Source organism: Erinaceus europaeus, chromosome 1, assembly GCF_950295315.1.
Source record: "Erinaceus europaeus chromosome 1, mEriEur2.1, whole genome shotgun sequence".
Taxonomy (NCBI): Eukaryota; Metazoa; Chordata; class Mammalia; order Eulipotyphla; family Erinaceidae; genus Erinaceus; species Erinaceus europaeus.
This window is the reverse complement of record NC_080162.1, coordinates 47,929,142-47,955,501: the sequence shown is the minus strand read 5'-3', so window position 1 is coordinate 47,955,501 and position 26,360 is coordinate 47,929,142. Positions and strand designations below refer to the sequence as shown.

The 26,360-nt window shown below is 42.1% G+C and overlaps 1 protein-coding gene across 1 annotated transcript in view; it reads right to left on the bottom strand.

The window, feature by feature from the left end:
• B4GALT5 (beta-1,4-galactosyltransferase 5) overlaps positions 1-24,500 on the bottom strand; it is a 99,548-nt gene extending 75,048 nt beyond the window's left edge. The window contains exon 1 of the mRNA XM_007533196.3: positions 24,245-24,500. Within this exon, the coding sequence (XP_007533258.1) occupies positions 24,245-24,359 (115 nt within the window). The 5' untranslated portion in view covers positions 24,360-24,500. The remainder of the gene's footprint in view (positions 1-24,244) is intronic.
• Between the last annotated feature and the right edge of the window lie 1,860 nt (positions 24,501-26,360).

Here is a 26,360-nt window from a genome sequence, read left to right as displayed (position 1 = left end):
ATACATAAAAACTGCTCAACTGGGGAGTCGGGTAGTAGTGCAGTGGGTGAAGCGCAGGCGGCACAAAGCGCAAGGACCGGCGCAAGAATCACAGTTCGAGCCCCTGACTCCCCACCTGCAGGGGGATCGCTTCACAGGCGGTGAAGCAGGTCTGCAGGTGTCTTTCTCTCCCCCTCTCTGTCTTCCCCTCCTCTTTCCATTTCTCTCTGTCCTATCCAACAACGACATCAATAACTACAACAATGAAACAATAAGGGCAACAAAAGGGAATAAATATTTTTTAAAAAAACAAAACTGCTCAACTGAAGAATAAAAAAAAAAAAACCTACCTGTAACTGACCTATAGTGACCCTGGTAACACTGATAATAAAGCTGTAGTGTCCTTTGTACCTTCTTTGTTCTTCCAGTTCACCTCGAAGTTGTAAACAACCTGGCTCTCCCAGCAGCAGTCCAACTTGACAACCCACTTGCCTCGTGCTTCTAAGACAGCAGCAGACAGTAATTCCCTCCCTAGCTTTAAACCTATGCTCACGACAATCAGTGTCTCACTGTCTGGTGTATTCTTACCTGTCAGGGTCGTGACTGCGTGTGTGTGTGTGTGTGTGTGTGTGTGTGTGTGTGTGTGTGTGTGTGTGTGTGTGTGTGTGTGTGTCATTCACCATAATCTGAGTTAAAACAAAAACAACCAGTATGCTGAGTGTGCTTTTTCTATTTGTACACATGGCCTCTTGGCCTTCCCTTACCACCCACCCACCCCACCCCACCAAAGATCCTAGTACCGTCATCATTCAATGCCTGATAAACCTGCTAAAAATCTTTAGTAAAACAACTACATTGGGAATCAGTTCTAGCTTTGGTGGGCTGAATAAATCCTTCTAAGATTCCATTTCTCCACCTGTAAAATATAGAGGTTGGTCCAATTATCTTGAATAACCTCTCCTACTCTTTTTTTTTTTTTGGTTGTAATTCTTTTTATTACATCCTGTGTCCTGTGTATGTAACAGTCCTAAAAACACATTTAAGATTACAATCTTCCAATAGGCAGAATGTCAACCTTAGTAGCAGGTATCATAAGTTATGTTTACCACTACTAAAAACCAGGAGGTAGGAGCTATTATGATGCTATGGGAAAATTAAAGGAGTAGAAGGACTCAGTAACTTGTCCAAAGTCACAAAAGCAGCAGATTGCAATGTGGGGACATGAGCTTAGAACTCACTGAGATACAGGTACAGGCAAATTCCCTTTGTCCTAAATACAGTGCAATCACCGAGTTCAGTGTAACTTATAAAGTGTTTCTCAAGGTCAGTACCACAAAAAGGGAAAGTAAGCTTTCTACATCTGAAATCTCTAGTCAAAGAATTTTAAGTATAAATATCCTCACTACTGTCAAGGTTAGACATTATCAAGAAACAAGTTTACTTTGCTCACCACTTTCAGAAAATCTGACAATGTGTTTGCACTCAGAAATTATTAGCTCAGCTCCTACACTAGCAAATGAGGTTAGACGGCAGTGTGACTCCAGGGCAGGCCTGAAGTTTTGCATAAATAACAAACCAGCATAAAAAGTGACCTGGGGAAATTCCACATTCCTGGATTACTTAACACCAGTTCCACTAAGAAGGGAAGAGACAACACTGGGAAAATAGCCACAAGATGGATACTTACTTTCAACAGTTAACCACATCATTCCATACACACACACACACACACACACACACACACAATAAATTTTAAAAAACTAGCAGTGCTAAACAGTAAGTTCAGCAGAAGTCTAAATGGCTCTTCCTTTAAAAAAAAAATTTTTTTTAAAGCAGCTTAAAAATTGTACATTAGTTTCCAAACAGAAGTTATACAGTTTTTTGTTTGTTTGCTCAGTTCTGGCTTATGGCAGTGTGGGGGATTGAACCTGGGACTTGAGAGCCTCAGGCATGAAAGTCTCTTTGCATAACCATTATGCTATACTCCCACCCTAGTTATACAGTTTTGATCATCATACTTCAAAGTGATCCTTCTGTATAAAGAGAGGAACTATATCTAGATCAGAAAAGACAAAGGCTAATCCAGGTTTCAGATTTATCACTCCTTTGGGCCTATTCCAGTAATAGTCATTTAAGTGTCAATGTTTCTGGATAGCTGAGTGCATCTATTTTTCTTTGACAAATTTCAAGAGTTTACACTTCCTCCTCCTACATCAAAAGGAATCAGAAAGTGACTGGGAAGCTTGATGCAGTCAAATCTCTCCTAATAGTATACAGGCAGCAAAGACGTATTCAAGACTTATCCACAGACTCTGGAGGAGTTGGGGTGATCTGACTTAGGCTCACATTACGAGTGTACCTCCTTACAAGTTATGTGATCTTGAACAAAATGTCTAATTTTTCCAGGTATAGATCCCTCACCACTAAAACCTTTCATCCCACAGAGCTAGAGTGTTAGTGAATAAAATAATGTTAGTGAATAAAATAATGTGCGCAAAACATTTCTAGAAAGGTTCACTGAATGGAGGCAACACCTGCTGCCCACCCCTGTTGGGAGACAGAAGATGGGCTACTGAAGAAAGATGATGGCAATGCACACTCCATGGAGGCTGAGCAGTAGTGCGCTTGGTAGAGCAGATGTATAACAATACATAAGGTCTCCGGTTCAAGTCCCTGGTCCTCACCTGGAGGGGGAAAGTTTCACAAGCAGTGAGGCAGTGTTGCAGGTGTAGCTCATTTTTCATCTCTATCTCTCCTCCCCTCTCAATTTTCCTGTCTCATGGCTGGGAATATGGATCAACCTGTCAATGCCCATGTTCAATGGGGAAGCAATTACAGAAGCCAGACCTTCCACATTCTGCATCCCACAATGACCTTGGATCCATACTCTCAGAGGGATAAAGAATAGGAAAGCTATCAAAGGAGGGGATTGGATGGGATACAGAGATCTGGTGGTGGGAGTTGTACCCCTCTTATCCTATGTTTTTGTCAATGTTTCCTTTTTATAAATAAATATGTAAATAAAAAATTTCCTGTCTCTATCCAATAAATAAATTAATTAAATGTTTTTAAAAAGAAGAAAAAAAAAAAAAAAGAAGAAGAAGAAATGCATAGTCCAGACTAAGACAGTCATAGGAAAGACTGACTGGGAGGTGGGAGATTACAACTATGTAAGCTAAATGTTTCACTGTCACTCCTCTTGTTAGCCAAAAATCTGCCAACTATAGGAAGAAGTCAAGAATATCCTCTTCGGGAGTCCGGCGGTAGCACAGAGGGTTAAGCGCACGTGGCACAAAGCGCAAGGACCGGCCTAAGGATCCCGGTTCGAGCCCCCGGCTCCCCACCTGCAGGGGAGTAGCTTCACAAGCGGTGAAGCGGGTCTGCAGGTGTCTTTCTCTCCCCCTCTCTGTCTTCTCCTCCTCTCTCCATTTCTCTCTGTCCTATCCAATGACGACGACATCAATCATGACTACAATAAAAAAACAAGGGCAACAAAAGGGAATAAATAATAATAAATAAATATTAAAAAAAAAGAATATCCTCTTCTTGAAGAGACAGGAAAAATGTCTAAATTCAAGTTTCAACCAAGTATGGGGAGGATATCTGCAGAATGCAAAACTAGGTAATATGGTCCAGGGAACAAGTTTCCCTCAAAAGCGTGAATTTATTTACCAAAAGCTTTTTATATAGCTTCTTCCTCTTTACTTCTAAAATAATTCAGCCCTGAAGTCATTAGGTGGGGCCAAGCTAGTAGGTGTCTGTGCCAGGCAGACAAGACACAGAGGGTTATCTGAACATGGCAGGTTGAAGAGGGTGGCCCTCACGAAGAGTCAGAGTCAAGATGGGTGAGGAGGGCACCCAGTAAGAGGTGTCAGAACAGAGGGCCAGAGTTCAAGCAGGGAGTGAGAGGAGTGTCTGCACACAGGGACAATCTGATGCAGGGTATTAGCCCAAGCGGGCCACTGGTTACATACAATGACCTCACAAGAAGATGTACATAACTTAAATCACCTGCCTTCACCTGTGTGATTATAAGGACTGAATCACTCCATGCAAATATGAACTGGCCCACCACAAATGATGGAGAAGAGGGGGTGGACTCAGAAGACTATAAAAAATCCAAAGGAAATTGACCTTCAGCTCTCTCAACCCCCCTTTTTGTTTGTTTGTTGTTCCTCTTCAGAACATCCCCTTGGTGGGGGGTTTTACTGTCTCTGAATTAAATCCTAATAAATGTTGTCTCAACATGTTAATGGTTCCCACACTTGGTAAGTCTCTCCACTGTAGAGGAAAGAACTAGGAAAACCTAAGAATGGAGTTTGTGATCTCAGGAGTTCTGAACTCCCAATAACATACACTTCTGGGTTCCTTGGAAGCTGACCAGATAATCAAATATCAGAGAGATTGATAATACATTCCTTGGTAATTTTTGCTTAACAGATAATTACACAAGATAAATTACACAATGGAGAGAACCAGAAAAACTAATTCACTACACAGTCTTATATGTCATCTTTAAATAGCTTAAGATTGGAAGAGAAGATTGAGAAGGAGAAATACCAAGTACAAAGCTTACCAGGAAAGGTATAGTAAACAGAGGCCAGGTGGTAAACGGGCTGGGTGGTGGCTCACCTGGTTGAGCGCACATGTTACAATGTACAAAGACAGAGGTTCGAGTCCCCAGTTTCTACCTGCAGGGGGAAAGCTTTGTGAATAGAGAAGCAGTCAGTACTGCAGGTGTCTCTCTGTATCTTTCCCTATCTTCCCCTTTCCTCTTAATTTCTGGCTGTCTCTATCCAATAAATAATTTTGAGAGAGAGAGAGAGGTAGTAAACAATGCATTCAAATTTAAGTTCTGCCTTCTCCACTGATTTGATTTTCCCTCATGTCCCATCCCATGAGGCTAACCTTTTGCCTAAGACATATTTTAGAGTGGCAGATATTTGCTCCCTTAGACCAGGTCCTTTACAGGTGAAAATACAGATGTTAATCTGTGTGTGTGTGTGTGTGTGTGTGTGTGTGTGTGTGTGTGTGTGTGTGTGCATACTTATATTTGATAGCACTTTACGCTGAAAAGGCCTGTCATAAACTATAACACTCCAATAGCAATGATATTCCCAATTTTATTAAAGGAATAGAAGTACTTTAGAGAAATATCAATAGTTGATTCTAGGTCACAAATGTGTTATGCTAAGAAGTAAACAAGAGTTCAAGAATGATGGGGACGTGTCAAAGGACAGACACCGGGATAAGCAGGTGGTTGATCTGTCTGTCTGTCTGTCTGCCTGCCTGCCTGCCTATCTATCTTGCTTACAGTAGCCATAGCTATATCTATAGATAGATAAATAGATAGATAGATAGATAGATAGATAGATAGATAGATAGATAGATATCTTACTTACAATAGCCAGCAGGGCTATTGTTATTCTAGGTGTCACCACAATGGATCTAGATCTACACAAATAAACCCATTGTTCCCTGTGGGTATTTTTTTTCCCTTTCCTTTCCTTTCCTTTTCTTTCTTTCTTTCTTTTTTTTTTTTTTAATAAGGATGGAGAAATTGAGTGGAGAAGAGAAGATAGAAAGAGACACCTGTAACACTGCTTCCCTACTTACGAAGCTCCCCCTCTGCAGGTGAGGACCAGAAGCTTAAACCCAGGTCTTTGTGCATGGTAATGTGTACACTCTACCAGGTGCTGGCCACCACCCAGACCCCAATTCTCAATATCCTAATCAGGACAGTAACAGATCATAAGCACGACAACCCCATCCTAATAAAAATAAATTAGAAGGCCTGGGTATAGATAGATAGGCAGGCAGGCAGTCATGCACGCAGACAAACTGAAAAAGAGAAAAGTATGGAGGCTGGGAGATAGATCACTACATAGAATGTGCGTAAGGTTCCAAGTTCATACCCCAGCACCATGAGCAGCACAGGGGGCAGCTCCATGAGTAGTGGAGCAGTGTATGAGATGTCTCTCCTCTATATATCTCTTTTCTCTGTCCTCTGAATATCTTTGAGTTAAAAAATATGAAAAGAAAAATGAGTCTAGAAGGTTGCTCAATGGTATTACATATGCTCAAGAAAATAAATTCACTCCTAACACCAATAAAAAACGTCTAATAGGGAGTCGGGCGGTAGTGCAGCAGGTTAAGCGCAGGTGGTGCAAAGCACAAGGACTGGCAGCATAAGGACCCCAGTTCGAGCCCCCGGCTCCCTATCTGCAAGGGAGTCGCTTCATAGGCAGTGAGGCAGGTCTGCAGGTGTCTATCTTTCTCTCCCCCTCTGTCTTCCCCTCCTCTCTCCATTTCTCTCTGTCCTATCCAACAACGATATCAATAACTACAACAATAAAACAAGGGCAACAAAAGGGAATAAACTTAAAAAATTATTAATATCTACTTTAAAAAAATGTCTAATGAAGAACACAGTGTTTATAGATAGTTTTAAAGCACAGTCCCCACGAAATACTTCCTGACTATAGATGGGAAACTAGTTACTTTGTGGTGGAAAACCCCTCAGTGAATAATATAGAGAACATCATCAGCAATGGAACAAAGCCTAATCCTGTGTCATACAGTAGGATGCGTCAGAAGGCTACTGCATCACGGCTGAGGTTTTGTTGCCAGTGGATGCATAATCTGAAGTATGCTAGTTATTAACATTAAACAAACCAAAGTGGTGACATGCTACAAAACAGCCTGCCAACTTCTAAAATGTCAAGGTCATGTAAGTCCAAGAGATACGGGGAGAGGGGGAGATATTGCGGGACTTTTTCAGAATTTCTTGAATGGAGACAGAAAAAACATTACAACTACACCTTACTAGGGAAAGAGAGAGGCAGACTGGGAGTATGGACCGACCAGTCAACGCCCATGTTCAGCGGGGAAGCAATTACAGAAGCCAGACCTTCTACCTTCTGCAACCCTCAACGACCCTGGGTCCATGCTCCCAGAGGGCTAGAGAATGGGAAAGCTATCATGGGAGGGGGTGGGTTACGGGGATTGGGTGGTGGGAATTGTGTGGAGTTGTACCCCTCCTACCTTATGTTTTTGTTCATTAATCCTTTCTTAAATAAAAAATTAAAAAAAAAAAACATTACAACTAAACTAGATCCCTTTGATTAAAAAAAAAAAAAAGACATTGTAGAACAATTGGCAAATTTTTAATGATCAGTTTTAGGAGGATTAGGTGGCCTAAGGTAAATTGTCAATGCTTACTTGTTGGATTATTCCTAGAATATGTGTGCAAGAAAAAAAAAAAAAACTAGTATTTGGTGGTGAAGGGACATCAATCACATCATCATCAGATGGTTCAAGAAAAAGTCACTGTAGCATCTAGAGAAATTGCCCAACTGATAGAGCACCAGTCTTGCATGCCTGATATTCCTGGTTGTTTGATTCATGGCTAGCAGATTTACCAGGGTAGAGATCTGGCTTGTTTCTCTCTTCCTTTTTTTGTTCTATCTTATGTAAAACTCCATTTCTCTCTCTCTTTCTCAAATATAATAAATAAAATACATCTTTCTAACAAGAAAAGCATATGTACTATATTAGGCAACTTTTTTTTCTTTAAGTTTGAGATTTCAAAACTGTTAAAAGCCAATACTATCTCAATTTTTTTTTATTTCTTTATTGGGGAATTAATGTTTTACATTCAACAGTAAATACAACAGTTTGTACATGCATAACATTCCCCAGTTTCCCATATAACAAAACAACCCCGACTAGGTCCTCTGTCATCCTTCTTGGAACTATCTCAATTTTTTAACATTCAATTATTTTTAAAGTCTCATATATGTATAAAAATCCTATCAGGCTAGGGAGATAGCATAATGACTCTTACATGCCCAGGGCACCAAAGGTCCCAAGTTCAATCCCCAGAACCACCATAAACCAGAGTTGAGCAGTGTTCTGAAAAAAGAAAGCAAAAAGAAAAAAGTCCTATCACATATTTTGTCATAGAGACAGCTATAAATGTAATTTTCGAAAATGCACATCGGGGGGCCCACAAGACAGCTCACCTGGATAATATACTTGCTTTGTTATGCCCATGACCCAGGGTTAAGCCCAGCCCTGGTGAACCGTGAAGGACGCTCTGGTGCCCTGGTATGTATCTTTCCTTTTCCTTTCCTATCAGGAAAAGTCAGCAGAGAAGCCTCAGTGACAAGGGAGGGGGAAAAAAAAGTACGTTTGGGGAGTCTGGCGGTAGCGCAGCAGGTTAAGCGCAGGTGGTGCAAAGAGCAAGGACCGCCTTAAGGATCCCAGTTCGAGCCCCCGGCTCCCCACCTGCAGGGGAGTTGCTTCACAGGCGGTGAAGCAGGTTGGCAGGTGTGTCTGTCTTTCTCTCCCCTCCTCTCTCCATTTCTCTCTGTCCTATTCAACAACAACGACATCAAGAACAACAATAATAACTACAACAATAAAATAACAAGGGCAACAAAAGGGAAAAATAAATAAATATTTTTTAAAATTTTAAGTACATTTGTTGCTAAATAATTGATACAATTAAGAAAAATGTATCAACTGATATATTTTATATTAACAATAGAATTTTACATTTGCTTATGGGCAACTCCACCCACTGAACAAACACACACCTAAGCACACACCTCAAACTTCTACCAGCAACCTCAGTTCTGAGTCAGTATCTCAAACATTTGTTACAATCTCCCTTCTCTTTCTGATGCCCACTTCAACACAAATGCCATGTCTTTTTCAAAGTAAAGTTCCCTGGCTGCAATTTTTTTTCTCAACCTATTTAACTTGTAAAATTGTGTTACTGTTTTTAGCGGGCTCCTTTGTTTTAATATGTATCACTAAAGAAGTTTCTAACTGTTGTGTAGCTAAACTCATTTTTTCTATGTTCATTGTTTCTAAAGTTCTATGACTTGTCAACAATTTTACATAATATCATGACTTTAAGAACACTTGTTACATTATAGCAGAACTAAAATAAAAATCTTTACAGAAAAGAATAAATGATATGATGGCAATGTCATCCCCATTCTGTGCATGTGTGTGTGTGTATTTTTTTTTTAATAATGAAGGTAGGGAAAGAAAATACCACTTTTGTCTTCAATTTAATCATCTCCAAAATTCAGAAGCAAAGAACCAGCCAGAGTTTTATAGCATCTAATGACTCCAGGCAGGATTGTCCAAAGGACAAGAAGGCTTAGGTCTGCCTGGGAAAGGCCACACAAATTAAATTTAACTACGTAATTCTTTTATCTAGAGATGCAGAGGGCAAGCTGTATCACCCACCTATATTTGCCAAAGCAGAGGAAACCATGGCAGTGCCATGTATGTTTGATGTTAGTAGGAAAGCCTACCCTATCTGCTTTGCTCAAGTCATCTGATTTACGTTAGTAACTTCTCAAAGATTAGTTACTCAAAAAACGTGAGAGGAAATACAAGACTGGCAAAAAATAATCAGTAAGCATAAAGCCATAATCACAGCCACTAGAATTCCCTATCAATTTGTGCACATAATAGTAAAGATAGCAAGTATGTTTTCTTTACAGCTTTCCTTTCAGGAAAACTTGTATCAAGACACATATTTAGTTATAGTGGGGAAAACCTACAACTAACCAGGAAATGTTTTACAGCAAAAAGATTCTAAAAGGATATCCTAGCACAACATTCACAGCATTTATTAGACTGTTGGTCATTTTTCCAAAAGCAGTTTTCTCAGCCTAGTAACTCTTTTTTATTTTTAATCTCTACTTATTTATGGGATAGAGACAGCTAGAAATTAAGAGGGAAGGGAGTGATAGGAAGGGAGAGAGAGAGAGAGAGACACCTGCAGCCTGCTCCACCACTTGCAAAACTTTCCCCTTGCAGGTGGGGCTCGAACCTGGGTCCTTGAGCACTGTAACATGTGCGCTCAACCAGGTGCACCACCACCTGGCCCCCAGCCTAGTAACTCTTAAGGTGCAAATTTTTCAAATTTCTGTGTGTACGAAGAGGAGAAGGAAACAAGGAAATGAAAACACTTATGATGAGATGATTTTCAATCAATTATTGTAATTTCCTTTTATTATTCTCAAAATTGATTTAAAGGTTTTAAAATATTGTTCAACAGAACCAGAGTGGTGGGCGGGGAAGATAGCATAATGGTTATGCAAACAGACTCTCATGCCTGAGGCTCCAAAGTCCCAGGTTCAATCCCTGCCCCCCCCACCACCACCATAAGCCAGAGCTAAACAGTGCTCTGGTGTTTCTGTCTCTCTCCTTCTGCATATCTCTCAAAATAATAAAATAAGTAAAATATTAAAAAAAAAAAAAAAGAACCAGAGTGGTAACATTTGCTAGATTCTAATTAAACATGATTTAACGTATGCTGATCATACAAGTGTACAGAAGTAATCTACTTGTGAGTTTTTCAAAATTCATAATGAAGAGTTAGGCTTTCACACATACAATATGACCTGAAATAAGAGTTGCTATCTACACAGACTCTGCTACTTTAATTACAAAACTAGTAGAAATTAAACTCTATTACTGTTTAATTTGTTGCAGTAGAAGGATATACTCAACACAAAGAACAAAACCTTGGCTAAAACAAGTTCTTTTTATGGGCATTTTTACTTCTTTGCAAGAGATGCACTTGGCTATGGTCAAAGCTGATGTAAATAGCTACAGAAATTGACAATAGCCTCTGGGGGGGGGGGGATAATAAAAGGCCAAGGGAACCAAAAGAACACAGGTGGTATACACTCTGGCAGTAATTGACTGCTCCCAGGTCCCTGAGAGACCTCAGCATCCTCAGTCTTAGCACCTGCTCCAAGCTCCACGGAGCCTTCCCCCTTCCCCCATCCTTCCTCCCCCGCAGGAGCGGACAAAGGTTTTTCCTTCACAAGTATGCTGACCTTTGTCCTTCCTGTTTTAAATTTCAAAAGCTCAAATAAAGGATGGAGTAGTAGGGGGAAAAGTAATAAATCCTCTAGAAACCTTGATGTAATCAACTACATCAGCCCTCCTCTCTACCGCGTTCTGACTCAGCTACGTTGCTAACACTAGCAGAGGAGAGCTTGTTCCCTCCTCTCTACCGCGTTCTAACTCAGCTACGTTGCTAACACTAGCAGAGGAGAGCTTGTTCCCTCCTCTCTACCGCGTTCTGACTCAGCTACGTTGCTAACACTAGCAGAGGAGTGCTTGTTCCCTCCTCTCTACCGCGTTCTGACTCAGCTACGTTGCTAACACTAGCAGAGGAGAGCTTGTTCCCCTTCCTTTCTCTCTACTCCACAGCGCGCTGTGATTAAGACTGTGAAGGGGGAAAGAGGACATGTACCTAACAGGTACCAAGCTAACAAAATATTCGCTCTTTTCATTTCTCATAATAATCCTTTTTATATACTACTCTTTTTTACTTGTTAAAAAGAAAAACACTCATTTAAGTTAACTGAATCAACAACACACGTAAACAAATTGAAATTCAATTATCCAAAAACCCAGGTGATTAATTAGCCTGAACCTCCCGTACTTAAGTTTTGAGAGGTGTGTCTATGGGCCCTTTCATCTTTGCATTATTAATAAATATAAAGGTCATATAAAAAAATTCTTTTGAGGGCAGGGGGTAGATAGCATAATGGTTATGCGGGTTCAATCCCACGCACCACCATAAGCCAGAGCTGAGCAGTGCTTTGGTTAAAAAAAAAAATTATTTTGACAGACAGGGAAATAGCATAGCTGGTAGTAGAGTGCCAGCACTGCAAGTCTAAGGATCCAGGTTCAATCCCAAGTGCCACATGTACCAGAGTGGGGCTCTGGCTTCTTTCTTGCCCTCAAACAGAACTTTATCTCAGGTAAAATTATATATCTTTAAAACAAAAGAAAAAGGGGGAGTCGGACAGTAGCGCAGCAGGTTAAGCGCAGGTGGCACAAAGTGCAAGAACCCGCGTAAGGATCCCAGTTCGAGTCCCGGGCTCCCCAACTGCAGGGAAGTCACTTCACAAGCGGTGAAGCAGTCTGCAGGTGTCTATCTTTCTCTCCCTGTCTCTTCCCCTCCTCTCTTCATTTCTCTCTGTCCTATCCAACGACGATGACATCAACAACAACAATCATAACTACAACAATAGCAACAAGGGCAACAACAGGGAATAAATATTTTTTAAAAGATTTTTTAAAAAAGACAAAGAGAAATTAAGAAGGAGAAAAAGAGAGGAGAGAAAGATAGACACTTGCAGACCTGCTTCACTGTTCATGAAACAGACCGCTGCAGGTGGTAAGAGTTTGAACTGGGATCCTTACAGTTGGTAATATGTGCACCCGACCAGGTGTTCTACCACCCAGCCCTCGCCCCCCAAGTTCCCCCCTCCCAATAATTTATTTCATGAGGGAGGGAGGGAGGGAAAGTAGGAGGGACATCAGAGTATCACCCCAATGTAACATATGCAGAACCAGGGATCAAAGCCACATACAGTGAAACAGGTCTACAGATGTCTATCTTTCTCTCCTCCTCTCTGTCTTCCCCTTCTCTCTCGATTTCTCTCTGTTCTATCCAACAAGAGCTATAACAACAGTAACAATAAAAACCACAACAAAGGCAACAACAAAGGCAACAAAATGGGACAAATGGCCTCTAGCAGTGGATTCGTAGTGCAGGCACCAAGCCCCAGCGATAACCCTGGAGGCAAAAAAAAAAAAAGAAAGAAAAAGTCTAGTGCACAATCACTGCATATCTCTCTGACCCCATGAGATTTTCTTAGTAAGTTAAAATGTTAAATATTAATTTAAAATACAAATTTTAAAAAAGTATTTCAAGGACCCTAAAGTACTCTTACCATCATGGTTGGTTCATCTGGTTTAACTAACTTAAGCAGCTATTTCTATCATTTTTCTGAACTTCTTCTTCTTCTAGCATTTGCCCTTCTTCCGTAGCCAGTCAACAGCGTCAGGTTGAGCCTGATGTAAAGTTTCGAGACCTCCTTTGAATCTGGAGAGGTGGCAGTCGTTGACTATGTGGGTCATAGTCTGTCTGTAGCCGCAGGGGCAGTTCGGGTCGTCTCTGGCTCCCCAGCGATGGAACATAGCGGCGCACCGGCCATGGCCTGTTCGATAGCGATTGAGGAGGGCCCAATCATAACGTGCTAGGTCAAAGCCGGGTTGACGCTTGCAGGGGTCTGTGATGAGGTGTTTGTTCTTTACCTCAGCTGACTGCCAACTCTGTTTCCAAGAGACTGGAACAGAGAAGATCAGTGTAGGCGTAGGGGACCAGATTGGGTGACGAGACGTCAAGCGTTGGACAGGGTGGGCAAAGATATCCGCGTATATTGGCAGGTCCGGTCGAGCATAGACGTGGGAAACGAACTTAGATGATGCCGCATCCCGACGAATATCTGGCGGGGCGATGTTGCTAAGAACTGGCAGCCATGGAACCGGGGTGGAACGGATGGTTCCAGAAATAATCCTCATGGAGGAATATAATTTGGAATCGACCAAGTGGACATGGGGGCTACGGAACCATACTGGGGCACAGTATTCTGCAGTGGAATAGCATAATGCCAGAGATGATGATCGTAGTGTGGAAGTGCTCGCGCCCCATGAGGAGCTGGCCAGTCTTGCAATGATGTTATTCCTCGCGCCCACCTTTGCTGTAGTTTTTATGAGATGTTCGTGAAATGACAGGGTGCGATCGAGAGTAACGCCAAGATAGACTGGCTGGGCTTCATGCCGGAACTGAGGTAACATTTTGTTTTGTTTTTTATTAACTATACAAACATTTAGAAAAACTGTTCTGACCTTCACAAAGCAAAGGCCTACTAATCAAAGAGCATATCGAAATCAGGAACATAATTTAGCTTTGGTGACCAAAAGCAAAACTTCCCAACATGGGTAATCAAGCCATTCCCTAAAGGAAAAAATATTCCTGTTTTTTCAATCTCTACAACTTTAAATTTTTTCAACACATCACAATTAAGAAAAAAGGTCTATATGTCTTTCTTAATTATTTTTATTTATATATTGCATACAGACAGAAATTGGGAGGGAGAGAGAGACATCTGCAGCCCTGCTTCACCACTTGTGAAGCTTTCCCCTGGCAGGTGGGGACCAAGGGCTTGAACCCAGGTCCTTGCACACTGTAACATGTGCACTCAACCAGGTGCGCCACTACCTGACCCCTCTTGCACACTGGAATGTGTGTGTTTAGGCAGGTGTGCTACCACCTGGCCCCTGTATGTCTATTAATCATCCTTTTTTTTTTGGTCTTTTTTGTATCAGAGCACTGTTCAGCTTTGGCTGATGGCGGTGCAGGGGATTGAACCTAGGACTTTGGAGCCTCAAGCATAAGAGTCTCTTTGCATAACCATTATGCTAACTACCCCACCATTTTTATCATACTTTTAGGACCAGCTGAAAGGGGAAAGAACAGTTCCCTCTATTGACACTGAAAATTTATAGATCTTTAATAAAAATAACTAATAGCTTTGCTCACTAGTATACCCAAGGTCAATTTATGTTTTCAAATACAACACTCAACTCCCCCACAATCTACACTCTGTACTTGATAGTCCACAACTTTTTTTCATCATCATAATGATTAGGCAACCAGTCAGAGAACTATTCATAATTGATGACAGTAACGAAGGTATCTCAGAAACAATGACCAGGCTCCCTTCCAATTCAGGCAAAGTACCTGTGTATCTCTGTAACCTGGGAAGGGAGAGGAACAGTATCTAGAGTCTAGAAATGCTTACTCAATTAACAAAAGGAGGGAGGAAAGGGAAATTTGAGAAGAGACAGAAAGTTAAATTATTCAATGTGATTCCCATGCTTGGGAAAACACTGAATTCACAGGATATGCAGGAGATATGAATGTTCTTCAGTATAAAGCCACAGTATAAAAAGAACTAATGGATCAAAGTGTAATATTCATTTTCATTTAACATTCAATTACCTAGATGACTGAGGATAGGGCAGGAGATAATGACTCCAGTGCTCTATTTCATACCTAAAAGCAAGTGTGAAACTGGAGGAGAAAAATGACTTAGCAGATTAAAATGTAAAAGCACTACCTGGAAGACAGAAGGGGGAGGGGGGAATGGGGAGGGGGGAATGGGGAGGGGGGTCCAAACAGAGACCAAGAAAGACAAAGAGGATACCTATGCTTACAAATATCAATTATAAACATATGGGGGCTGTGTCAAATTCTGTGCAAATCCCTTTTATATGTGTATTCTACTCAATCTCACAAGAATCTTGAGCAGACAGTACCCTCAATCTATTGGGGGGGGGGGGGGTGATTGCCAGGAGGTGGAGCAGTAGATAAAGGGCTGGACTCTGATCAAGTAAGTCCCAAGTTTGATCCCTGACATTCTGGAATGGCATGTGCCAGAGTGTTGCTCTGGTTCTCCCCCACCTCAAATAAATAAATAAATCTGGAAGAAAAAAAAACAAAGATTTACCTACCAAATCAGAGTATCCAACCCTAGGATACACTGGCTGATTTCTAAACTACTTACTGTTCATCCTCTTCTATCTATCACATTTATCACTGAGACCTGCAAGGTCCTTTATGGTATGCTACCTTTCTGAATTCATCCCCTCTCCCTCTCCCTCTCCCTCTCCCTCTCTCTGTGCGTGTGTGTGTGTTTGTGTGTGTATTCATCCTTCATTCAACCTCATCCCTATCTCAGGGTCCTGACATGCATTTGGACAATTTGGACACCCCTCAAGCCCAACCTAGATCTGTGTCTGACTGGTTCTATCTCTTCAAGTTAAGTATCACCCCTTCAACTAGATTTATTCTGGACAGTCTATCTGAAAACGGGTCCTTAATTACTCCAACTCATATCTGAAAGTATCTCCCTTACTGGCTGTCTCCCCACTAGAATCAAAAGCATGAGAAGAGTTAGAAACCTCCCACTAGAAGGCAAGCTCCTTTCTCTATTGTTCAACATCCAAAACGCTAACTGGTAAGAAGTACTCAGAAAATTAATTTGAATAAGTAAATGAATGCCTGCATCTGTACTTCTACTTCACCAAGACTATTATGACTTAGCAACTGGTTACATACTATCTTACATTTTTCTCTGCTTGTTTCTTGTGCTAAATCTTATCTTTTAAACCATACTGTTTATGCCCTCATAGATAACTTATACTTCTTAACTGTGGGCTAGTTGACAACTCAACTTATACAGCTAAATGAAAGAAGTCTAGAATCCAAGTATCTCCTATAGCTGGTAACACAACAGGTGAACACTCAAATACTAACTTTTTTGTTTGTTGATTACTTTTGATGGGACATAAAGAAATGGAGAGGGAAGGAGACCATGAGGGTGAGAGAGACATCTGCAGCACTGCTTCACCACTTGTGAAGCTTCCTCCCTGCAGGTAAGAATGGAGGCTTGAGCCTGGGTCCTTGCACATGGTGGTATGTGCACTACACTGGTACATCACTACTTGTCCAGCAAATATTGGGCCAGCATGATAACTCATTTGAGAGGGTGCCTCCTTTGTCCTAAGACCCTCATCTGAGCCAGCCCTCACCCCACGGGGAGAAGCTTCAGTACTGCACTGTCTTTTCCTCTCCCTCTTTCTGTCTTTTTCTATCTGAAAATTTAACCCAGAATTACAAAATCCCACAAAGGGAAATACACACACACACACACACACACACACACACAATGATTACTGATACACACATCTTAATTCCTTTAATTGGCTCATAATTTCCTACTAAAATATCCCTAGTGTGCCAAAGATGTCACAGCTTTATTTAGTATTAGAAACTAAGACTGGTTACATAGTATAGAGGCCTTCACGCCAGTCACCAAAGGTTCCAAGTTCAAATCTCAGTCCCACCAGAAGCCGCAGTTTAGCTCTCATGGCTGCTCTGGTTTTAAAAAAAATAATACTGGGAGTCGGGTGGTAGCTCAGCAGGTTAAGCGCAGGTGGCACAAAGCACAAGGACTGGCATAAGGATCCTGGTTCAAGCCCCCGGCTCCCCACCTGCAGGGGAGTCCCTTCACAGGCGGTGAAGCTAGTCTGCAGGTGTCTTTCTCTCCCCCTCTCTGTCTTGCCCTCCTCTCTCCATTTTTCTCTCCTATCCAACAACAAAGACATCAACAACAATAATAACTACAACAATAAAACAAGGGCAAAAAAAGGGAATAAATAACTATTTTTAAAAAACTTAAAAAAATAATAATAATAAAATAAAATAAATTTTAAAAATTAAAGAGTAACTGCCCTTTCACTGATGATGCATGCCAGCCTTCTCTTCGCATGAAAGCGCCACTAACTTCTTTTAAGCCAACGCCCAATCTGTTTGCTTCTGATTATCCATTATCCTGACAACTGTTAACCCCCCAGTCTTCTCTATTTCTTCAACAGGTCTCAGAAAAAGTGCATTCCTCACTAGCTCTGCTAAAAGCTTTATTTTATTTGCTGTACATGGCTGGGTGTGCCCAACGTATATTCTATGATCTGAAAAGCCGAAAAATTATGGAAGCAAATCAGTAGCTATTTTGACCTAGAGCTGTGGAAATCCTTCTCTTCTGAAGAGTCCTAAGGAGTCATGGCAATGGAGACCCTCCTTCCTGGCGATTTATTACATGCTGCTCCCTGCCTGCTTGTCAGGCTGGGGGAAACATGTCAGGATTGGAGCAGAATCACCTACAGGCTACAGTATTATATGTGGCCTAGAATGGTAAATGATAAGGCTTTACTGCTAGTTCCAAAGACTTTCCTAAACTAGCCTATTTTCACTATTTGAGACATTTCTACTTCAATCGGCAAGACTTTGCTTCTAATGTAACAAAATTCTGCACAGAGCATATGAAAATCACAAATGTCCTGGTTAAAAGTGGTGCTGGGGCAGCTCTACCCCACTAATGAAAGATAGAAACAGGCTGGTGGTATGGATTAACCTGTCAACGCTATGTCCAGCAAAGCAGCAATTACAGAAACCAAAACTCCCATCTTCTGCACCCCATAAAGAATTCTAGTCCATACTCCCAGAGGGGTAAACAATAAGGGAACTAAGCCAGAGAGCTCAACAATGACTCAACAAGTCTGTCACCAGAAACTTTGTTGTTACACCATCAATAAAAGGGGAGAAATCTGTAAAAGACCAGGAGCCAGGCATGGTTTTACTTTTTTTTTTACGAGAAAAGGAAAAAAGGCAAAAGGTACTTGGAAGTAGTAATAGAGTAGGTTTGAACTAGAAAGGAGGTGAAGGCAGGACCACTGGAAAAAAAAAAAAGAGAGAAATACACACATAGAGTTATAGAAACAGCCCATATTGGTGGCCTTGGGAGAACTACTGCAGCTTCCAATGGAGGGGATAAGACACAGAACTCTGGTGGTAGGAACTGTATGGAATTACACCCCTATTATCTTACAATTTTGTAAAACAGTATTAAATCACTAATTTAAAAAAAAAAAAGTGGTACAAGGGCCAGCAAAACAGCTCACTTAGGAAACTTTTTTGCCATGCGTGTGACCTACATTCAAGCCTAGCCCCCACTACGCTGAAGGAAGCTTTGGTTCTGTGGTCTTTCACTCTCTGCCTCTCAAAGAAAAAAAAAAAGTGTCACTGTACAAACCTATAATTTCAACTTGCCTTGCAAATATGGTTGTCTTCTAAGAAAACAGACATGACACAATACTCAAATTATTTGAATGAGCGTGTACAGCACATCTGGGAAGAGGGAGCAAGTAACTTTAGCAGGAGGAGGCCTTTTCATTTTCTAAAATTAAACAACCCTTGCAGAGGAGATAGCATAATGGCTATGCAAAAAGACTCTCATGCCTGCAGCTCTAAAGTCTCAGGTTCAATTCCCCACAATATCAGAACCCAAAACTAAGCAGTGCTCTGGTAATAAATAAACAAACAAACAACTCACATTTTACCATATGTATTTCCTGAAAAGCTCATGAACAGGGGACCTGTCAGTGGTGCACCTGGTTGAGCGCACATGTTGCGATGCACAAGTACCCAGGTTAAAGCCCTCACTCCCCACCAGCAAGGTAGACGCTTCTCGAGTGGTGAAGTAGTTCTGCAGGTGTCTGTCTGTCTCTCTCCCTCTCAATCTCCCCCACCCCTCTCAATTTCTCTCTCCCTCTATCAAATAAATAAATTTTAAAAAGAAAAGCTCAGGGCCAGGAGATGGCACACCTGGTTGATCACACATATTATATAGTAAGCAAGGACCCGGGTTCAAACCCCTGGTCCCCACCTGCAAAGGGAAAGCTTCAGGAATGGTGAAGCAGAGCTGCAGGTGTCTCTCTCTCTCCCTCTCTATCTCCCCCTCCCCTCTCAATTTCTTTCTGTCTCTATCCAATAATGAATAAATAAATAAATAAATAAATAAATGGGGAAAAAAGCTTAGGAACAAAGTACACTAAGGTATTTATAGGGCATTTTCATGTGAAGAACAACAAATATATATATAATTTCATACTATGCTTAACTATGGTGAATCTGCAGTTTCCTTATTGTTATTTTTTTAAGTTGCATTTGATTGCGTAAAACGTATACCTTATGTATAATCTTAGTTATCAAGTTTGTACAAACTGTAAGTGAAATGTCAAATATATATATCTTACTAAAAGTTTGATTAAGAAGTGGTTCTTTCAAACAGGAGCAAAGTATGAGTGAGTGAGTGAGTGAGTGAGTGCTTTCCTGCCAAGAACAAAAAAAAAAAAAAAAAAAATCAAGTGACTTGCTCATGGTGAGTTGGTCAAATCAAGTGGGATTAGAATTACTGGTTCCTGCCTTCCAAATGCCATTCATAAATCAAACGTTTCTAGAACTAAGCAGATCAAAAGGGAAAAATCATTCCCCATCTCCTTTCTTCAATAATCAAAGGACAAAGGAAAAACTAGTCCAAATGGTAAAACCTTAAAACAATTTCATTAGTGCAAGGACTATAATTTTGTCAGCATGCATGATTTCTCTCAAAATTGTTAACAGTTTTAACAGTTTGCAAAGATCAATAACCCCTCTACAACCCTATCATATGATGGTAGCATAAATGTTATTAAAATGTTTTTAAATCAGCACCCCATATGTTATTAAAATGGTTTTAAATCAGCACCCCATATGTACATCTATTAATAGTTCACTTCTGTTATCTTCAAAAAGACTTGATTAGAATGGAGTACAGAAGGGACCAGGTGGTAGCACACCTGATTGAGTGCACATGTTACAATGCACAAGTATCAGGTTCAAGCCCCCATCCTCACCTTCACCTGCAGGGGGAAAGCTTTGCAAGTAATGAAACAGTGCTGCAGGTGTCTCTCTTTCTCTCTCCCTATCTCCCCCTACCTTCTCAATTTCTGGTTGGCTCTACCCAATAAAGATAATAAAAAATTAAAAAATAAAAAAGGAATGAAGTATGGAAGTACTCTGTGACCTTAGAATTTTTTAAGTTAAAGAATCTTAAGTTCAAAGTTATCTTCAGAACCCTAAAAGGAAAAGGGCTATTTCAACAGTGCAGGAGAAACAAATGATTACATACAAAAGAATTACTCAAAGTATGAGATATGCTGGAAGAGGGCTAGAGAGGAACAGCATGCATGCATTTTTTATCAATCATCCTGTTACTTACCTCCACCATCTTTCTCACACTTTCTACCCTATACTTTTTTATTATGATTTTTAAATTTTATTTTTTAATTATTTAATTTACTAGGACAAAGAAACTGAGAGGGAAAGGGGGTAGAGAGACACCTGCAGCACTGCTTCACCACTTGTGAAGCTTTTCCCCTACACTTGGGGGCCAGGGGCTTGAACCTAGGACCTTGTGCATGGTAATATGTGCACTTAACCAGGTATGCCACCACCCTTTTCATTTCTAATGTTAGACTACTGATATAATAAGATTAATAACAAAAGCAAAATGACCAGTGAAGCCATATTCTAAAAATACTAACTAGACTGGGGTATGAAAATTAAAGTAAGTGGCCACATTCAGCACTTGCTACAAACCCACAATAAATCACACTTAGAAATTTTCCCCTTTTAGATCATTTCTCCCATTTCAGCATGTACAGGAAAAAATGCCCTCTGCTTTCAGACTGAGTCACCAATCTGAGGATGCATGTTCAAGGCCAGGTCACCACAGGGAGGAAGTTTCACAAGCTAAGTGGTGGATCAGTGCTATAGAATCTCTTTGCCTCTGCTTCTCTCTCTCTTTTCTCTTTTTCTTTTCTCTCTCTCTCTCCCCCTCTAACTAAAAGAAGAACGAAAAAAAAAAAGGCCACCAGGAGCAATAGTTGTGCAGGCATTGAGTCCCCACAATAACCCTGGTGGCAAAATAATGACATTTCTAACATGACTTTTCCCTTTTCTCCAATTCAAATCTACATATTTCAGAACAGCTGTAACATTCTTAAGAGTAATGATTTCTTTTCAATTGAGTAAAATGGCAAATCAAAACAGGAACTGGAAAAAAGTAAATTAGAAAAAAATACAAGTCTGATGTTTTCCATTGTGCCAGAAAACAGAATTACTATTATTTGGAAATGTATTTAGCTAAGCTATATCAAACTGCCAATTACAACTGCTTCTCACATGCAAAAGCAGACTATGGCTCAACCTAATATTATTTTATAAGAAGTTCATTTTAATAAGTGCCTCAAATAAGGTCCCAAAGCACATAAGATCTTTAATTTCTGCAAAATGCCTTAACCTTTTGAAAAAAATTGCCATCACACTGTCCAAAGCTGGTCATTTGAAAAAATTAAGTTCATTATTATAAATCCAAGATTAAAAAAAAAAATCTATCACTGAATGTAAGCACTTCAAGTGGTCTGAACCACTTCAAGTTATTTTTATTGCTCTCCTCACCAACTGATAACTAGAATCCTAAGTAGATCTGCCCTTTAGAAAACTTACATTTAGGGATAAATAGCATAATAGTTATGCAAACACACTCTCATGTCTGAGGCTCCAAAGTTGCAGGTTCAACCCCCTGCAGTGCAGAGCTGAGCAAGGCTCTGAAAAGAAAAAGGAAGGAAGGAAAGAAGGAAGGAAGGAAGGAAGGAAGGAAGGAAGGAAGGAAGGAAGGAAGGAAGGAAACTTATATTTAAAGAAATAATAATGAAAAATAAATGGTTTGGATCTTTGCTAGTAATCAATGATACAGAGTCTAAAGATATTAAGAATCCATTGCTTTATACTAGGTAAAGGTTCTATTGACCTAAACATCTACTGTTGAGGAATTCTCTTGGAGAATTTGGCTGCTAACCTTTCTAATCAAAAGAGAGATTAGCATCCCTACAGGACATAGTTTTCCATTAAGATATGGTTGATTTATGCACCAACACTAGAAGTAACCTGTCACTTCCTTAAAAGAAATTATGGCTCCAAGGTTGCATCATTTCACATCTATTTTATAATTTAATATTCAGTAAGCTAGTGAATCTTTCTGAAATTAATCCTACTAATTACCTGTTCTGCTACAAAAATTCCTATTCTTTCATAACCTACTCATCCAATCCATCAAGGCCATACAACTGTACCTCCCTGTAAGGATCATTTCCCTAGAATACCTTGTAAACAAGGCAATCTGACTTTACCCATTTAATCTTCCTAGGCCTAGTTTACAGCATATGCCATCAAATTAACAATTAAAGGAAATTTGCTTTAAAAAAATTCTCCGATTCTACCAGGAAACTTCTCTACTCAGCTAGTTCAATGTTGGCAGGTCAGTGAGAACAGCACTAGTCAATCCTAATGGCAACTCCACTGATGGTTAAATAAATCATCAACCCTTTCCTAACATCCAAACAATCTGTAGTTTTGATAGCAGAATTTGCAGCTTCACACTCTCTTTGCCCCATCCCCAACAGCAGCTTCTAATCATTTTTCACCCTCAACAGAGGTTTTGTCTAGAACCTGTCTGGAATGACAAGTCAGGCAAAACACATTCTTTAAACCTTCTGCCCATTCCCTTCTTTCTCTCAGGTTACTTGTATCAAGTACCTTGATAAAAAATGTGCCCACTTCTGTTTTTAAGACCCTAAGAGGTGAAAACAAGTATCCCCATTTCACAGAGGAGAAAAGCTAAGGCTCGAGTGTTGCCCAAGGTCATACAGGGCAAGAATTAGAATCCAAGGGTGATCTCAAGGTCCTTAATTCTCAGGCTGAATTTCTTCTAATATTTTTCTTTATGCCTAGAGATCTGTTCATGGTCTTACAAAGTCTCTGCTAGGGCAGTATTCTGTATACCCAGAGGCATGCCTAGGAAGGGAATGAGTACCATTTCATCTTTTCTTTAAGCTTCCCCTTCCTGCCTGACAAGCCCTCACCCCAGGTGCTGTGTTAGCCCCTGCTCTGGAGCCAATTTAAATTTCCCTTCTATCTCCAGAGCAGGTCCAGGCGGATACTGAAGGGCCACCTTTAACCCTCGAGACTAAGAGAGGACAGCCGTGAAAGGAAGAGCCTTCTTAGCCAAGTCTTCATTCAAGAGGAAACTGTGGCTGAGGACCGGCGTGTGGAGAATTTGGGGAAGGAAAGGAGGTGAGAGGCAGGTGGTGACAAGGGTGTGTCCTTGGGGGGAGGTGGGGAGCGAGAAGACCTGGGAGGTTGTGTAGACTGAATGGAAGGTGGCGGAAAGGGTGCCACCCGGAGAGGGAAGGAACCCGGCCGCTCTGAGAAAGAAAATGTGCGTGTTGGGGAGGACCTGGACGTGGATGTAACCGGGCAAAGTGGAGGGAAGAAAGCGGGGGTGGGTTGGGGCTGGGGGTGGCAGGAAACGGTGGAGATACCCGGGAAGAGGGAGGGGGGAGCAGGAAACGAAGGAGTCACTGGAGAGCAGAGAGAAGGATGGAAGAGAGCGAGGAAGGAGGAGCGCCCGGAGCCCTGAGCCCCGGGGCTGGCAGAGGGGGGGGGGGCGGGGGCTGGGGTGCGCGGAATGCCGGGAGCCCGGGCGCGGAGACCCGGCGCAGCGGGAGCGGGAGCGGGAGCGGGAGCGGGGGACCTGGGGAGGTGAGGGCGGGAAAGGGGCTGTGGGACGCGGCCAAGGCTGCAAGGAGGCGGGCGGGAAAAGAGGAACCTCGGGCGCCCCCAGCCCGGGTGCAGAGGGCGGGAAGGCTCTGGCGTCCCCCAGGGGCCGGGAGTGGGGGTCCCCGAAGGTCGGGTCCCGGTCCCGCAACCTCCTGGAGGCCGGGCTGCGGGTCTCCTCCCAGTCGGAGGTTTCGCAAGGGCCGGGGTTCCCCCAGCGCTAGGCAGGGGTTTTCCCTGGGCCCCCGGAAGACCAGACCAGCAACCCTGGGGTCCCAGCCGCCCCGCGCCCCCCGTCTCGTCCCTTACCTATGCCGGGCGCTACATAGACGAAGTAGAGCAGCGAGGACGAGAGTGAGAAGAAGAAGAGCGCGGCGATAAGCGAGCGGCGCGGCAGCCGCAGCAGCCCCCGGCGGACGCGCATGCTGCAGCCGGGCGACCGCGCGAGGGCCGGGCCAGGCCTGCTCCCGCCGCACCCCGTCCGCTGCTGCCTGGGCCTCGCCGCTCCCAGCCACCGGCCGCCGCGGGCCGGGCCACATGAAGCGGGCGGGGGCCTGAGCGGCCCCGAGCAAGCACGGGGGCGGGGCGGGGCGGGGCGGGGCGGGGCGGGCCCCACGGGGTTGGGGAGGGGGCGTGGCCAGCGCCGCCGGGCACCGTCGCTAAAGACCTGCGCCCGCGCAGCGCGTGCTCCCCGCACGACCCCCGCCCATCCCCACCGGCGCTAAGAACATCGCCAAAAGGCCACAGCCCCTGTGCCTCCCCGGCCACCGCCCAGGCTTTCGGGGAGTGTCGGTCAAGTGACTGTCCGCCGGGTGCTTAGCGCCCCCAACCAGAGAGCTAAAGCGCAGTAGGCAGTGTCTGATACGGTTGGTTGCCCACTGCGGCGGAAGATTGTTGGCGTAGAGGCTCAGTATACACCTACATTCATTCATTCATTCATTCATTCATTCAAGTCACCATTTATGGAACTCCAGACCTGTGCCACACATAGGCTTAGACACCACGCTTGGCGCTGCGAATGCTACAAAATAGAAAACAAACAAAAATCTTTGTTTTCTTAAATCAGTCCATGTTAGGTAGTGGTAAGTGATCTGAACACAATAAAGTGGATGAATGGCTGAAGGTAAACTAGCATAGTCAAAAAAGACCTCATTAAACATGGAGATATGGAGATGAGACATGAAAGAATGAACAGCAGGTGCAGTGGCCCAAAAGGGAGAGAGAGAAATGGGCTTAACCAAAAGAAAATAAATAATAAGAAAATAAAACATGAGAACTCTGACTCGGTTAATTAGTAGGTTCAAATCTTGATTTGACCTTAGTGGGCTGTGTGAGCAAGTCATACCCCTCGGAGCTATGCACTGAGGGGCCCAGTACTGGCCAACCACTTAGTGCACATTGCCTCCATAGCTATGTGATGCAATGTAAGTGAAATAGCAGAGATGAGGGCTTGGATCAGAACTCTCAAATAGTTGGAATAACCTGAGCTGAACTTTTTTTCAGTACACACAAAGGTCCCTCTTCCACCATGCCTTTAATAAATAATTTGAAACAGACAAACGTAGAAGGATAGTGCAAAGAGCTCTGTACATTCTCCACTTAGATGAAATCATTATAGTTTTTCTGTTTTCATATATATATATATATATATATATATATATATATATATATATATATATTCTGAATTGTTTCAATGTAAGTTTCTGCCTTGTACTTCACTCCTCAATACTTCAGCAGAAATATTAAGGAAAATAGCATTCTCCTATATAAAATGGTATCACGACTACGAAAATGATCAACCATAATATCCTGTGATAGCCAATCTCAAATTTTCCTCATTATTTAGTAAATGTCTTTCATAGCTGTTTTATTAGCACATCATATCAAAACTTATACATGGTGTTTTTATTGTATTACTCCCACATAATTTGTCTATCTGTGCTTTCTACTTTTTTCTTTTTTTCATCATTTTCCACCAATATTTTAAGATTTAAAAAAATTTTTTTTCATTATTTTTATTTTATTTATTGTATAGAGACAGCCAGAAATCTAGAGGGAAGGGGGTGATAGAGAGGGAGAGACACAGAGACACCTGCAGCCCTGCTTCACCATTTGCAAACCTTTCCTCCTGCAGGTGGGGACTGGGGGCTTGAACCCAGGTCCTTGCGCATTGTCACATGTGCACTCAGTCAGGTGTGCCACCACCTGGTCCCATTTTAAGATTTTTATTTAAACAAAAGCATGAAATTTTGCTGAGTAAACTGCTGTAACCCACCCCACTCCCACCAAAAAAAAAAAAAAAAAATTAAGTCATGGAGCCAGGTGGTTGTGCACCTGGTAAAGCACTCACACTACAGTACACAAGGACCTGGGTTCAAGCCCTTGGCCCCCACCTGCAGGGGGAAAGCTTCACAAGTGCTGAAGC